Source organism: Moschus berezovskii, chromosome 6 (genome assembly GCF_049115385.1).
Source record: "Moschus berezovskii isolate FMDL1 chromosome 6, NW_MosBer_1.0, whole genome shotgun sequence".
In the NCBI taxonomy this organism is placed as follows: domain Eukaryota; kingdom Metazoa; phylum Chordata; class Mammalia; order Artiodactyla; family Moschidae; genus Moschus; species Moschus berezovskii.
Window position 1 is genome coordinate 29,749,029 of NC_142465.1, and position 13,816 is coordinate 29,762,844.

General features: G+C 56.3%; 1 protein-coding gene across 1 annotated transcript; it reads left to right on the forward strand.

Annotated features, from left to right (window-relative positions):
- The first annotated feature begins 5,026 nt into the window (after positions 1-5,026).
- On the forward strand, positions 5,027-13,049 carry PPP1R1A (protein phosphatase 1 regulatory inhibitor subunit 1A). The gene is made up of 7 exons (XM_055395480.2): positions 5,027-5,235; positions 8,859-8,919; positions 9,892-9,929; positions 10,274-10,337; positions 10,964-11,119; positions 12,015-12,121; positions 12,910-13,049. Exons 1-6 carry the CDS (start codon positions 5,152-5,154, stop codon positions 12,089-12,091), a joined length of 480 nt encoding a protein of 159 aa, XP_055251455.1. The 5' UTR covers positions 5,027-5,151; the 3' UTR covers positions 12,092-12,121; positions 12,910-13,049.
- The last annotated feature ends 767 nt before the right edge of the window (positions 13,050-13,816 follow it).

Sequence of the window (13,816 nt, forward strand, 5' to 3'; positions counted from 1 at the left end):
CAGCAGCAGCAGCAGTCACCCTACTCCACGCAGAGCCCTGCTAGGCCGTAAGATGCCAGTGGACAGAGATTGTACTTGTTTTGTGTTCCACTGTATCCTCAGCACTGAACACAATGCCCGGGACACAATTTGTTGGAAATATAAATTCAACCTGTTAGAGAGTTGAGGCAGAAGGCGAGAGATTGGGTCTTCTAGACTGGTGATGATCACAGGGCTAAATCGCATCTCAGGAGATCCTGGGGTCCATGCCTCTGCTTCAGGTCCGGCTGTGGCCCTGCCATAGCCTTCAAATCTGGGGAAAGTATGGCCTCGGTTCTGAGTCCCTGAGAGAACTGCTGCTTCTCTCTTGGCCTCAGTTTCCCCTCTTGAGCTCAAGGGGGTGGGTTTGGCTGATCTTTAAGTCTCTTCCACCTCTACCAGTCTTGTGGTTCAAGAAGAGGCAAAGCACTTGGGAAATGAGCATCCCTCGGTTTGAATCACCAGCTCTGGCCCCATTCCCAAGAGTGCCAGCTGCAAGGGGGTGTGCACCCAAGCCTGGCAGAATTGCAACGACGGGCTTTTTCACAGACAAACTAGGACCCATGCAGCCGGAGGAAGTTGGGCCTCCTGAGTCATCCCCTGAGAGGCCACAAATCTACCCCAATGGTGCTGCTGGCGCTCACAAGAAGCTCTGGAAACTTCTCTTGCGGAGATGCCTTCTAGATGGGGCTTGGAGCCCAGGGAACAGACGGTCGCACCACAGGGTGCCCACACCTCAGCTCTAGGTCCGCTTCTGCTCCTCACCCTGTTCCCCTCCTTCTTCATAAGGCACAACCCCTAAAGACTCTCCCTCATTTCCAGAAGAGCAGAGCCACCCCAAAGGAGAAAGATTGGCTCCCCAGTAAGGATATACAGAACAGATGCCACACATTCTGAGCTGATTCCAAAAGAATTTCCAGAGATGTTTGAGAAACTGCAGCAAATTGGTGGGAACATATGGCTTCCCAGGGGGACCACTTGGCTAGAGTTCTTACTCCTACGGGTGTGTAAAGTCTCAGCTGAGTGTGTGCAAGTGTGCACGCATCATGTTTTCAACAGACAGGAATTCCACCCTGCCACACTGGCCAGCAGGGAGACGCAAAGATAGAGGTAAGGGGTCCACCTCCTGGGTTCTAACCCTAATTCTGAGACTTCCTGCCTGTGTGACAGTGTGTGTGTTCAGTCGCTTCAGTTGTGTCCAACTCTTTACAACCCCATGGACTGTTGCCCACCAGGCTCCTCTGTCCACGGAATTTCCCAGGCAAGAATACTGGAGTGGGTTGCCATTTCCTTCTCCAAGGGATCTTCCACACCAGGGGTTGAACCCATGTCTCTTATGTCTCCCGCAACAGCAGGCGGGTTCTTCACCATTAGCACCACCTGGGAAGCCCTTGTGTATGTGTGTTAGTTGCTCAGTCGTGTCCAACTCTTTGCAACCCCATGGACTGTAGCCCACCAGGCTCCTCTGTCCTTGGAATTCTCCAGGCAAGAATACTGGAGTGGGTTGCCATGTCGTTCTCCAGGGGATCTTTCCAACCCAGGGATCAAACCCAGGTCTCCCGCACTGCAGGTGGATTCTTTACCATCAGAGCTACCTGGGAAGACCGCCCATGTGATGGGAGCCTCCCTAACTCAGAATGATAAAAATTAGAACAGGAAGAAACCTGCACAATCGCCTGGTCTTCCTCGTTTTACAGATGAGGAAACCATTCAGTGTGTGTGTGTGTGTGTGTGAGTGTGTGTGTGTGTGTGTGTGTGTTGGGGAGAAGGGGGAGTGATTGCTCCAGGGTGGCCCAGAGAGTTGGAAGCAGGGGGAGGAATTGAACTCTGACCTCCCAAATCCCAACCCAGATAGACCTTCCCAGCATCACCTCTCTACACGCCCTTGCTTTTGAAAAGTAAAATAAAGATCATAATTCTGCCCTCCTTCCTGGTTGGGTGTGGGGATTAGTGAATTAACATGGGAGAAGGTTAGTGAGGAATGAAGAGAGACAAATAAAAGCAGAAAGTACTGAGAGCCACGAAGAGCAGCCCCCATTAAGCCTGAGTCCAGCTCCAGAGAGAGTCGGAAGGGTGGGAGGTGCAGAGTAATTGCATGGCCGCCACATCCCTGTAACCTTAAATATTTCATGGACCCAGAAGTACACCACGTGGAACAGCCACTGCTCCTCCAGTGGGCCAGGACTGCAGCAGGGATGTGAACGCTTGCACACACACACGTACACCTTGCACAGACACATGCAAGCGGGGAAGGGCTGGGACGGGCAGGCTCTGACTCTCACTCATTCTAGGAAGGGCTCCAAGAGCAGGCATGGCAACTCCCTGCCCCGTGTGCGAGCAACACACGTTATCTTCTTCCAACCACAAGCAACAGACACCCACAGTCACCCACCCAGCTCTGGGCATTAGAAAGGTCAAAACGACATCACCCAACACCTTCACAGACAGACACCTTCCAGCTCATGCAGCAACCCCAGCACCCAAGGCTGCAGCCAGCCACACTCCCCTCCCCGCTCCCCATAAGCGCTTGCCCCCGCCATCCCCAGCCTCCTCCCGGAGCCAGAAGCAGGAGCTGCCTCTCCTCCCTCCAGCTCTCGCCTCCTCTGCCTCCACCCCAGCACCGGCTGCTCCCAGGACCCCTCGTCCCACGCAACCCCCATCAGCCATCTCTTCAAAGCCTGCGCGCTCTGGGCCCTCTCCTGACCTGAAGCTTCCAGGGAAGGGAGTCTGAGAATCTGAAGCTTGAGAAGGGCACATGAAGGGTGGATGTGAGGTTTTGAGAGGAATTTCCACGACCAAACCCAAGTTTGAAGGGCATGTAACAAACTGAGTGACAGGGGTGGGTATGTAGGGTCTTCTTATGAGAGCCTGGAGAGGTAGCTCCCCTAATTCTGCTGTCTGCCCGGAGAAAACACTACAGGAATGGTGTGTGCGTGGGGGGGTGTGGATGGGTGGGTGGGTGTGCATGTGTGTGAAGTTGCTTCAGTGGTGTCTGACTCTTTGAGCAGTTATCAGTTAATTGAGGGCCTCCTACACGCTAGGTACCTTACCTCCCATGATAGTCAATCCTATTGTAGGGAAAATTCTACCCATTTTAAATGTGGAAATCAAGGCTCAGTAGGGGCATCTGAGGGCCTAGATGTGGTGGTGTTGTTCAGTCGCTCAGTCGTGTCCAACTCTTTGTGATCCCATGGAGGGCAGCACGTTGGGCTTCTCTGTAGGGCGTGGGAATCATGACTTCAAGTTCTAGGTCCCAGGGTCCTGGCGAAACAGGCGAAGGGAGGGGAGGGACAAGTCACTTATTTAAAGGACCCTTCGGCCCCGGTTCTGTGAACGTGTGGATAGGAGAGAGGTGAGTGGAAGGAAAGGCAGAGAGCTCCTGTTGAGCCCCTGCGCCTCCCACCCAGTCCTGACCTCTTCACTTCAGAACCTGCACGTGTACTCCCACCACGGCCACTTGTGCGGGAGAGAGAAGCAGCTGGGGGAGGCGGGTATTCACAACCAGCTGTTTTCTGGGCTGGCCTTGCTACCTCAAAGAGAGCACAAAGGGACCATGCGATCATAGGTTGGGTGTAGGGGGTCATTCCTGCAGCAACAGCGAAACAGAGGTTAGTTCACAGCAGACAGAGGTCTGGCTGGCTTACTGGGTCCCTTATAACCCCAGCCTTGCCCTGAGAAAACTGAGCCAGGCCTGTAGTGTGTAAAGGGATACGGTTAGGGGGAAAGCCAGAGGTTATTTTGGGAGGTAAGAGGGAAAGGGGCAATGTGAAATCCAGGCCAGGGAAGGGCTGCCCGGGAGAGGAGGCAGCGGAGGATTTAGACTCACCCCTTAGAGGGGAGGATGATCCCAAGGTCCCCAGAGGACCAGGCGTCAATCTGTGTGGAAGAAGCCAGTTGTTCGGTTTAAGGTTAAAGAAACAGATCTCTGGCTCAGGCTCCTGCTCAGCCCCTCCCTCAGAACTCCCTGTCCCTGCTCCCTGAGCCCAGTTCTCCCCCTCCCCCAAAGAGGCACCATCCAGCCTTGCCCCACTCCCAGTGCCCAGCATGTCTCCTCCCTCTACTCAGTGGCCCCCAGCCCCTGGCAGAGTGCCCACCAGGTCTGGTGAATATTCCGTCTCCCTCACTCACTAGTATTGGGATCTTGGTCCTACACCAAACTAGTAAGTTCTTCGCACAGTCTCACCTCCATCTCCTCATTTACGGCAGATTCTTTTCATTACTCTGCCAACAGTGGAACCAGAAACCAAACCCCATCTGTAAACAAGCCACCCCACCAAAGGCGTGGCCCTCTCCACCAGCAAGGAACACTCTCCGCGGGCAGGCCTTCCACCTGCTTTACATCCCCAGAATTTAGCAAGCAGAAAGAGAAACCTATTTCACAAGCATTACTGGCTCCCCACCCGTTTCTCCTCCTACTGAGTCCCAGATGGTCCTCGCTCCCTGAGCCCTCCACCCACTGCCATCAAGACAGAGGCTCCGGGGACCCTCTAAGATTTTCGTTTCCCCCTCCTGCCACAGACCTGTGCCCAGACCCCAGGCCTCCCCTCCAAGCTTTCACCTCCTCGCTAGCGTTTCCTTTCAATGGAAAGTCCCTCTCCTAGTCTAACTTTAATCCCTCCTGCTGCAAGCCTAGATCCCCTTTCTTTTCTCTTTGAAGCGACCCCTTTAAGAGCAGAAAGGAAATCTTCCTCTCGCGTTTGCAGCCTCCTCTCTCGCAGCGCCCCTCCACCTTCCCAGCCCCTCGATTTTGCCCCAGGTTGGAGAAGTTCTTCGTGACCGCTCCGCGCCTCCACCCGCCACCTCCCTCCACCCCACTAGAACTCAGGATTCCCCGCCCGAGCCAGGTCTGCTGCGACCCGGGCCGGGCCACGCCCGCCTCGCCCTCCCGCGGGGCGGTGACCCCCGGCAGCGGCGGCGCGGCCACGACGGGGTTAAGGCTCGGGCGCCGGGAGGGGCGGGGGCCGAGCCAATCGGCGGCCGCGGAGTCCCCTGGGCCGCGGGCCGGGACCGCGGAGCAGGCAGCCGGGAGCCCAGCGCGCCGGGCTGGGGCCGGGCCGGAGCGGAGCGGAGAGGCAGCGCGCCCGCCCCAGCCCCGAGTCCGCCGCCTGCCCGCGCGCAGCCGCCGCCCCCGCCATGGAGCAAGACCACAGCCCCCGCAAGATCCAGTTCACCGTCCCGCTTCTGGAGCCGCACCTTGACCCCGAGGCGGCCGAGCAGGTGCGGAGCGGGGCGGGGCGGCAGGGGTCTCGCCCGGCAGAGGACGGGGGACCCCAGACTGTGCGATCCCAGACCCCCGCTCGGTCCTCCCTTAGCGGTGCGCCCCTGCCAGGGCCAGCGCGGTGTTGGGGGGGGGTCTTCTCTCCCCTCCCCCACCGTGGGAGCCCCATCTCCCCATCCGTGCTTCTCCGAGATGGACAGAAGGACGAACGCCTGCCCTCGAAGCGGTCCCCACGAAAGTCGCTCCCTTCCTCCCCCAGCCCTGGGGGAGGGGGCTTGCCTGAGGACACGACCCCTCCCCCGCTTCACCAGCCTTGCATCCCCCACCCAGTCAAACCCTGCCAGAGTTTCTGAGCTCGGTGGGGACGCCCAAGGGTGTCGGAGGGGTTAAGGAATAGGGCGGGTAACCGAGGATGTTGACAGAGGAGAAAGAGCCCCCCTAGCCCTCTCCTAACTGGGGGCGACCCTGCCGGACTCCAGAGAGTGAGGACGAGAAGGGGCTGGGGCTTTGGGGAGAGGAGTGGTCGTGCGTGCAGGCTGGCTCCCCTCTCTGCAAGTCTGGACACGTGGGTCCTTGTTCCCAACTACTGCCCTTTGGATCGGTAGTGGAGGGGGGGCGGGGAGGGCATGGAGAGAATGGCCTTGGGGAGACCGAGGCGGGGGCTTTCTAGGGGCTAGGGTCCAAGCCTGCGCGTAGACCGGGAGAAGCGCTGTGCTGGCCTGGGCTCCAGGGTGGGAGTCCAGGGCCCTGGCCCAGCCTCCCGTCCTGGCCTATTTTTAGCTCAGAGCAGCCTGGCAGAGGCGCGGTGTGTGAGAGTGTGTGAGCAACTGTGCGTGTCAGGGAGAGTGAGCGTGTGTGGCGACGGTGCCCACCCGTGGTGGCTGCTACCACCCATGTGCCAAATAGTTGCTCTTTGCTCCTTCGCTTTTGGTGTTCTCTGTCCCTTTGCCTAGACATCCCTGCTCCTAAGAATATTCGTTTCCCACAAGGTCTCTGCCCTGTTTCCCCACCTGGCTGGGGGCGCTCTGGCTGGGCCTCCCCACCTGAAAAAGCTCTGAGCTCTTGGGATAGGCTGGAAAGCGTGTTCTTCCTGCTGTTCCAGCTCTTTGGGGAAATAAGGTCTGGATGTGCAGGTTCAGCACACTCCCTGTAACTTTAGCTTTCCAGAGTGTGGGGAGGGGTTAGGGACCTGCATCTCCATCCTCTCCCTGGCCTGGTGGAAGCCACATCTCCAGACCTCAAAGGTGTGACAGCAGGGAGGGAGGGTGGGGAGACTGCAGACCTCCCGAGGATGAGGAGTGTGGAGAGCCAGGAGCATGGGGAGCATTCCTTGGGGTCAGGAAAAAGACTGTTATGCCTGGAGGCAGGAGACTGGCTAAAATAACCTCAGATCCAGGGAAAGGGGCCCAAGAGTGTGAGTGAGCCAGGGGCTTAGGGGTGAGGTTCCAAGCAGAAATGCCTGCCACTGACGCAGCCAGTGCCCATGCCTGACACCTGCCGCTGTTTGGTGTTAGAGGAGGCAGGTGGAGGTGTGTTGAGAGGAGGAAGGGGTAGGCCAGCTGGCCTACAGGTTTGGGGGGCAGGGGAGGAGGAGGAGGCCATGCTATAGAGCCAGAGAGGCTGGGACTTCAGCCTGCTTTTCTCTCCTCTTCAGAAATCTGTGTCTGCTCGGCCTGAAATTCTAGCTGCAGTCCAACTTCAGCCCCTCTTGCTGTTACCCAAGTGTGTAGGCAAAAAACTCCAGGCTTGGCAGGAGCACCTAAGCCAGATCGACCTGAGAGGGTGGCAGGGTTGGAAACTCTGAGTTATGGAGCACAGAGTGGCAGGGGATGGAGGGGTGCCCACAGCTACCAGGTCCTTGGCGTAACTGGTTTGGAAATAAATCAGAGGCAAAGGCACCAAGCGTCCTTGGGAGCTAGAATTTGTGATAGGGGCAAGGCAAATGAGAGACCGACACTCGTTTCCTAGTAGTTCAGGGACCTGGGAGTACTTCCAGAAGTCTAACTTCCCTCCTTCTGTAGGACATCAAAATTCTCAAGGACTCTGAGCGCTTAGAAATCTTGTCCAAGGCAAGGGATTTGGTTATGGAAGGGTCCTGTCCAAGGTCAGAGTCCTCGTGTCCTCTCAAGGCCCTTCCCGTCTTACTTGCAGTGTCCTTCTCAGGCTCCCAACTCCCACTCCTCCCCACCCACCACACCCGCTCCCTGCCTCAGCACCCCTCCCCCAGGGCGGGAGCCGTTCTCTCCCAGGAGAAGAATGGCCTCACTCCACATGCAGGAAGCACACTTGCCTACCTGAGGGCCCCCAGCACGTTTGCACCAGGAGCAGCCAGAGGTGGACTCACAAATAATGTCTGTGCAGCACTTGCGTGTCTGTGTGCACGATTGCACATACACAGACCTGGTATTGCGGGGACCTTAAAATGCCACCCCAAACAGACACTACTGGCTTCTCCTGAGAAAACAACGCCTACCCCAACCTACCCCTCTTCTCCACACCCATTTCTTCTTTGGGGAGCCCCTCAGTAGGCTAACCCTGCCCCCTGCTATGGCTGATACCCACATTCTGGGCAAAGAAAAGGGCAGGCGTCTTTCCACTGCCACCCCTTTACCCCACTCCGGTAATGATTCTGAATAATGGACACAGAGAGATAGGGATGTGATCATTCAGTGTCCTCAGCCTGCTCCTCTCAGCCCTGGATAATTTTAGCCTCTTTCCTAGTCCCATTAGTCTTCCCTCCACTCCTCTGCCCTGGAAGGAGTTGCAGGGACTCCAACCCCAAGGTTCCCTTCACTTCCAAAGCTCCAGAGAAAGGGGAAAAACTACACGCCCCAAGAGTCTTTGGACTGGCTTCGACAACAATCAACTTTATTGGCAGCAAAACAAAAGAACAGAGGCGGGGGAAGAGGGGCTCAGAGGCCCGGCAGTCAATCAGCTCTTATCTGTTAATTTCTTAGGCTGGGACCCGGGAGCCCAGGATAAGATTTTTCAGCTTAGCTTTAGTCCCTGGCCAGGTTCCTGCCTCAGGCTCCTCCTCATATGATGTTTACCATGACAAGGATTTCTCCAGACTGTTATCTCCTGACAAATCAGAAAGGCAGTGTGTCCAAAGACAGGAGATGAGGGAGGGAGGGGCACAGGCCAGAAAAAGGCACATTCAGATCAGACCTGCCTTCTCTGTGCCGGCCTCCCAGGCTGGGTGGCGGTGGAGCGGTGCTCTCCGCTGGTGCTGGCCCACAGCGGGTTCATGTCCTTTTGGGGAGTGGGCTGGGACACTGAGGGGAATGCTTTGTTCCCTCTCGGGTTATTTCTGACCATTGATCCAGGGTGGACGGAAGGACAATGGGCTGGAGATCAATGCATTGGCACAGATGCTGAGGTGGAGAGCTGGGCCAGGACCTGGGGAGATGCAGAGACAGAAAGGGGGCTGGGGGCAGCAGTGAAGAGTGGGGGAGGTCTTCTGGGTCCCCAGGGCAGAGGGGGGGCCCAAGAATGTCCCCCAGGGACCGAGGGTTCAGTGTAGCGTGGCGTGCTAAGTGGGTGGTGTGGATTATGTTGCTGAGTGTGCGTGGGGCTGGGAGTGTGCGTGGCGCTTTCACATGTACTTGACCTCTTCCCTCAGATCCGGAGGCGCCGCCCCACCCCTGCCACCCTCGTGCTGACCAGTGACCAGTCATCTCCAGGTAAACCCCAGGATGGGTCACTAAAGGGAGTGGGGGCTGCTGAAAACAGCTTGGTCCCAGTGAGAGAAGGTGGGTGCTAGACAGATAGCAGGGCAGGTCTGAGGAGCCAGAGGTCTGCTCTGTCCCGGAGGCACGAAAGTAGTGGCTGGATTAGGAGGAGGGTGTCCTTTGCTTTGGAAAGCAGGAGACCACTTGGTTCCTAAGCCCCCCAGCAGTTGGGGTGGTCAGTGAAGTGCTGGTTGCTGCGGCAACAGCCTTCCAGGTTTCTCCAGCAACTGAGAGGCCGCTGCCCCCATCCCCAGAGGCAGTGACAGCTGTGAGAGGGAGGGACCGCCTCCATCAGCTATTTTCACAGCCCCCAGAGGGGAAGGGGAAGGTTAGAAACAGCTTAGGGAGCAGCTGGCATTCTGGTCACCAGTGTCCGCAGCAAGGTCTCAGAGAATGTCAGGGGCTCTGGCAGGAGAGTGGGAGAGAGATGGTGACGCTAAGAAGCCCGACTGGCAATCTGGATGTCTGAGCCTCCAGCTTGCCTCCAACTACTTAAAAGGATTGTCTGGTACAGGACAAGTTTGCCGTTCTGTCCTCTGCTCAGTCCAATTCTGGATCCAGGATAGGGGGAAGAGTTGGAAGAAGGCAGAGATGGATATTTCAGAAGGAGGAAAAGAGCAGAAGGGCCACAAAGCCTACCTTCAGGAACTTTCAGGTTTGAGGCAAGGATGTAAATGCAGGCTAATTACGGAGACAAGGACCAGACTAGAAGCAGGAGATAAAGCCAACCAGCAGAGCAGGATGGGGCTGGAGGGAGGAGGCCAGGACAGCCCGTCAGGACCAGCTTCCTAGGGGCAGATGTGAGGGACCAATCACAAGGGAGGTGATTGCAGGGGCTCCTCCCCTTGAGAAGTCAGACTGCCCAGGGCCCCTCTGGATCTCCCATCCATCCCCATCACTTTCTCCTCTCCCTCCTTCCCTCAGAGGTAGATGAAGACCGGATCCCCAACCCACTTCTCAAGGTGAGCTGGCCCCTCCCGCTCAGCCCAGTGCAGAGAACCCCCAGACTTATTAGACGATTATGCCTTCAGCCACTGCCCCCCACCTGTAGGACCTTTTGTCTCCCTCCTGCTTGTGCCCTTCACATGTTCTTCCTGAGTGGAGGTGCACGCGCGGTCCCCTACATTTCCCCGACACAGTCTGCTTGCTCACCATCATGGGCAGGGTAGGGGCTGGGGAAGCAAGGGTTTTCTTCGCCCTACTTTCTGAAGCCCACACCTCCCCTAGCCTCCAGTCTAAAAGCCTGGCAAGGCAGAGGGGAGGGCGGAAAGGGCGGGCGCCCACCCGTGCTCTGTGCCCTTCACAGTCCACTTTGTCCATGTCTCCACGGCAACGGAAGAAGGTGACGAGGACCACGCCCACCATGAAAGGTTCGGAAAACCCTTCCCTGCCACACCTGATGCCGAGCAGTAGCCAGGACCACATCCCTTTGGAAGGAACCTTTGGGAAATTATTAAACCTGCCTTTTGCGAAAGAGTTGCTGGACTCTGGGGCGGAGGGGGGTGGGGGGGGGGAAGCGGGGAGCGGGGAGGGGAGGTGTTGCATTCCAGCTCTGCCTCCAACTACCTGGGTAGCCTGGGAGAACCCGCTTAACCTCCAGGGCCCCTGAATACTACCTCACTTTGGCCATTAAATAAAGTATGTGAAGTCACCCAGCACAGTGCACAGCACAGAGAAGGTACTCAAATATTTCTTGAATCTAAATGGAGTCTTTTCTCCTGCCCACAAGGGAGACTAGGTATCCCAGCAAGTCAGGAGGATCTTTTGTTCTTAAAGGCTCTCCCCTTCCCCTCTCTCAGCTTTGAAGAAAGTACATTTTATTGTCTAGCTTTAGTCCCTCCTTATTGGCCAATGAATGTCCTTCCTTGAACAGGAAAGTCAAATCACACAGGCAGCGTGCACTGGCCCTCTAGTGGAGCTGTCGAAGCTGAGGGTCCACAGAGGCAACCACAGGGCAGTCACGTCCGATGCTCTCCCCCTTTCTCTTCGCCCCCAGAGCTCCAGATGATGGTTGAACATCACCTGGGGCAACAGGAGCAGGGAGAGGAGCCTGAAGGAGCCGCTGAAAGCACAGGGACCCAGGAGTCCTGCCCACCTGGGATCACAGACACGGCAGCGGAGTCAAGGCCGGGCACCTCTGGGAAAACACACAGTACGTTCAGGCTGGGGAGGGACCAGCCCAGGGGAGGCCAGCCTTATTGGCTGTGGGGAGGGGCCTAGCAGTAGCCAGAAGCTGTCTTGAGAATATGGATCCTTTGCACAACCAGCATGTGTTTGCATCTCTTCACCTTTCCATACTGAATGACACCATCCCCTCCCACTTGGACTTCCCAGCTCCCTGATATATGGTGGGGGGAGCCTGCCAGAATGGAAGCAGCTTTCTGGGCTGGAATCCTGGCTCTGCCACAGCACCAGCCCTGAGGCCCTGAGTGACTTACTTAACCTCAGCCAGCTAAGTGATAATGATGACGCCTATTGCATTGGGTTGTTTGTGGAAATTAAATGAGACAGGTCCTTAGCTCGGCAGCGAACACACACAAAGCACGCAAGAAATGGAAGCTGCATGTCCACGGGTCCTTATCCCAGATGTGGGCGAGAAGTCAGAATTTTCCCAGCTTTACCATGGTGACAACAGAATATATACTGTGTGTTCCATCATACTCCCAGCAGAGTCCCCCTGTAGTCAAACACATGAATATTTCTGCAGGGAAATGAATGGGCATACTAAGTGTGGTACATAAGCTATCAAAAGCCTCCTCTCTGTTCAGGTCAGCTTTAGCCACATATTGAGATCATACCCAAATTTTTAAGCTTTTTTTAGAGGTTTGTTTTTTCTTTTTTTCTGATTGCAGACTTCAAAAAATAGTGAACCTAAGTAGTCATTGTGACCAGAGAAAACCTTGTAGGTCTTGCCCCCTTGCTCAGCTGGTCTTGGGCTCCTCTCAAGGGTTGTTGGAGTATGGGATGGGGTAAGCAGAAGCAGCTCCCTCTCTGAAAGCCCTGATAAGCACTACCTCTCCCTCCTGCCACCTGCTCTCCCTCCTCAGAGCCTGCAGAATCCATCCCTAACACTCAGGAGAGGGGCAGTGAGAAACCCAGCACAGAAGGACCCTCAATCCAATGACCACCACTGGATTCCCATGGAGCCAACGCGGTAAGACCCCCCAGGCTGCGTGCCCAGCCTGCAGGAGAGCAAGCTGTGTGAGGAGGGCGAGGGCTGAGACCTAGAGTCAGGGAAAGGGAACAAAGGACCAGCTTCAGCCTCTGAAATGCTGTCCTCTATGGCCTGAGGATCTGCATCTTCCGTGATGGACAAATGTGCTTCCCAGGTGGCTCAGTGGTAAAAACTCTGCCCGTCAGTGCTTAGGAGAGGCAAGAGATGCAGGTTAGATCAATGGGTCCAGAAGATCCCCTGAAGGAGGAAATATCAACCCACTCCAGGATTCTTGCCTGGGAAGTCTCATAGACAGAAGAGCCTGGTGGGCTACCGTCCATGGGGTCACAGAGTCAGACACGACTGAGCATGTGCACGTGGTGGTTAGAGAGAGACGGGACTCAGCTGCAGCAGGAGGCACTGAGGCTAGACTCTCCCCGAGGACTTCTGGCTCCTGGAGTGGATGATGGAAGTAGACCATGGATTTTCTGATAAAGGGCATTTGGAACCCAAAGGGAGAGCCTCATCTGTCCAGGCTGGACGACTGCTCCAAGACTGTTCCAAGTGGTCTTGCCTGGAGTGGAGACATGGATGAAATGACCTCGTGAGCTGTGATTTGACAGTCTCCCCTCCCCTGTGTAGACTGGAAGAGGGGCCAGGGACTGGTATGGGACGTCACACTTAGATGCCTGACTAACGGGATGGCTGGGCACACCAGCAGGGGAGGGGACGGTAGGACCTCAGGCCTCTCACTCACCTTCTCTTTCTACCTGCTTTCCTCGCAACAGGTCTGAGAGTGAGGAGGCGTCTTGGAATCAAGACCGCAGTTGAGAATGCATGGACACTGGATTTGTTTCTTATTTCCTCACTTTGGGGGAAAAAAATCTCTTGTTTTTAAAAAGTGATAAATTTGGTGTTAAGTCCTCGACATTTTCCTTCTTTCCCAACTTGAAGAATCTTTTCTCCCTCCCCTCTTGTCCTGCCTTCTCTGCAGCCCCCTCCCTTCTGCCCAACTGCCTCAAGGAAGGAGGAAAAAGGGAAGGTGGGCAGGAGCCTTGAGAAGGGAGGTGTTTTTCTCCAGCCCTACCCTTACTTGCTGGAAGAGAGGCCTTGGAACCCCAAGACCTGGCCAGCTGTAATGGTGCTGTGGGCGCCCTCTGCTGGACAAAGCCGGGAACTGCACCCTGGCCCGGGCCCTTGGGAAAGAGAGGGTGTGTTGCTTCGATGCCTCCTTGCCTGCCCAAGCTTCAGGATGTGTTCCCTCTGCAGCTGGGAGGAGACCACCGCCCAGATTCCAGCCTGTTAGCCAAGCTAGAGTGAGGCCCCGGGGGCCATTCACGAAGAGGCCCTCGCTGGGAACTGGTCACCTCTCCCCTTGTCCTTGACACTGAGGGGCCAGGGTAAACGCAGAAGCTGAGCAAAGGTGAATAACCTTTCTCAGACTCCACAGCCAGGCCTCTCCTGCCCACCGCTTCTGATTTTTCAGGCAGCGGAGGGAAGGCAAGATTCACCCCTCTTTAGAAGAAGTAGTGTGCTGGAGAGAATGAAAAGCACTTCAGGAGTGGAAGGTCCCCTTCTGCTGTGCACCCTCAGGGAGAACCTCAGCTTTGGCCTCCATCTATAACAGGGCGCACACAGCACAGGGTTTATCAGCGTGAAGAGACAGTGCACGTGAAGACGCCCAGTGCACTTTCA

Bases quoted from the DNA above. Each gene is read 5' to 3' on its own strand.
- PPP1R1A (XM_055395480.2), top strand. From the start codon at position 5,152: ATGGAGCAAGACCACAGCCCCCGCAAGATCCAGTTCACCGTCCCGCTT. The intron at 5,236-8,858 runs GTGCGGAGCGGG...CTCTTCCCTCAG, and splicing joins ACCCCGAGGCGGCCGAGCAG to ATCCGGAGGCGCCGCCCCAC. The intron at 11,120-12,014 runs GTACGTTCAGGC...CTCCCTCCTCAG, and splicing joins CACCTCTGGGAAAACACACA to AGCCTGCAGAATCCATCCCT.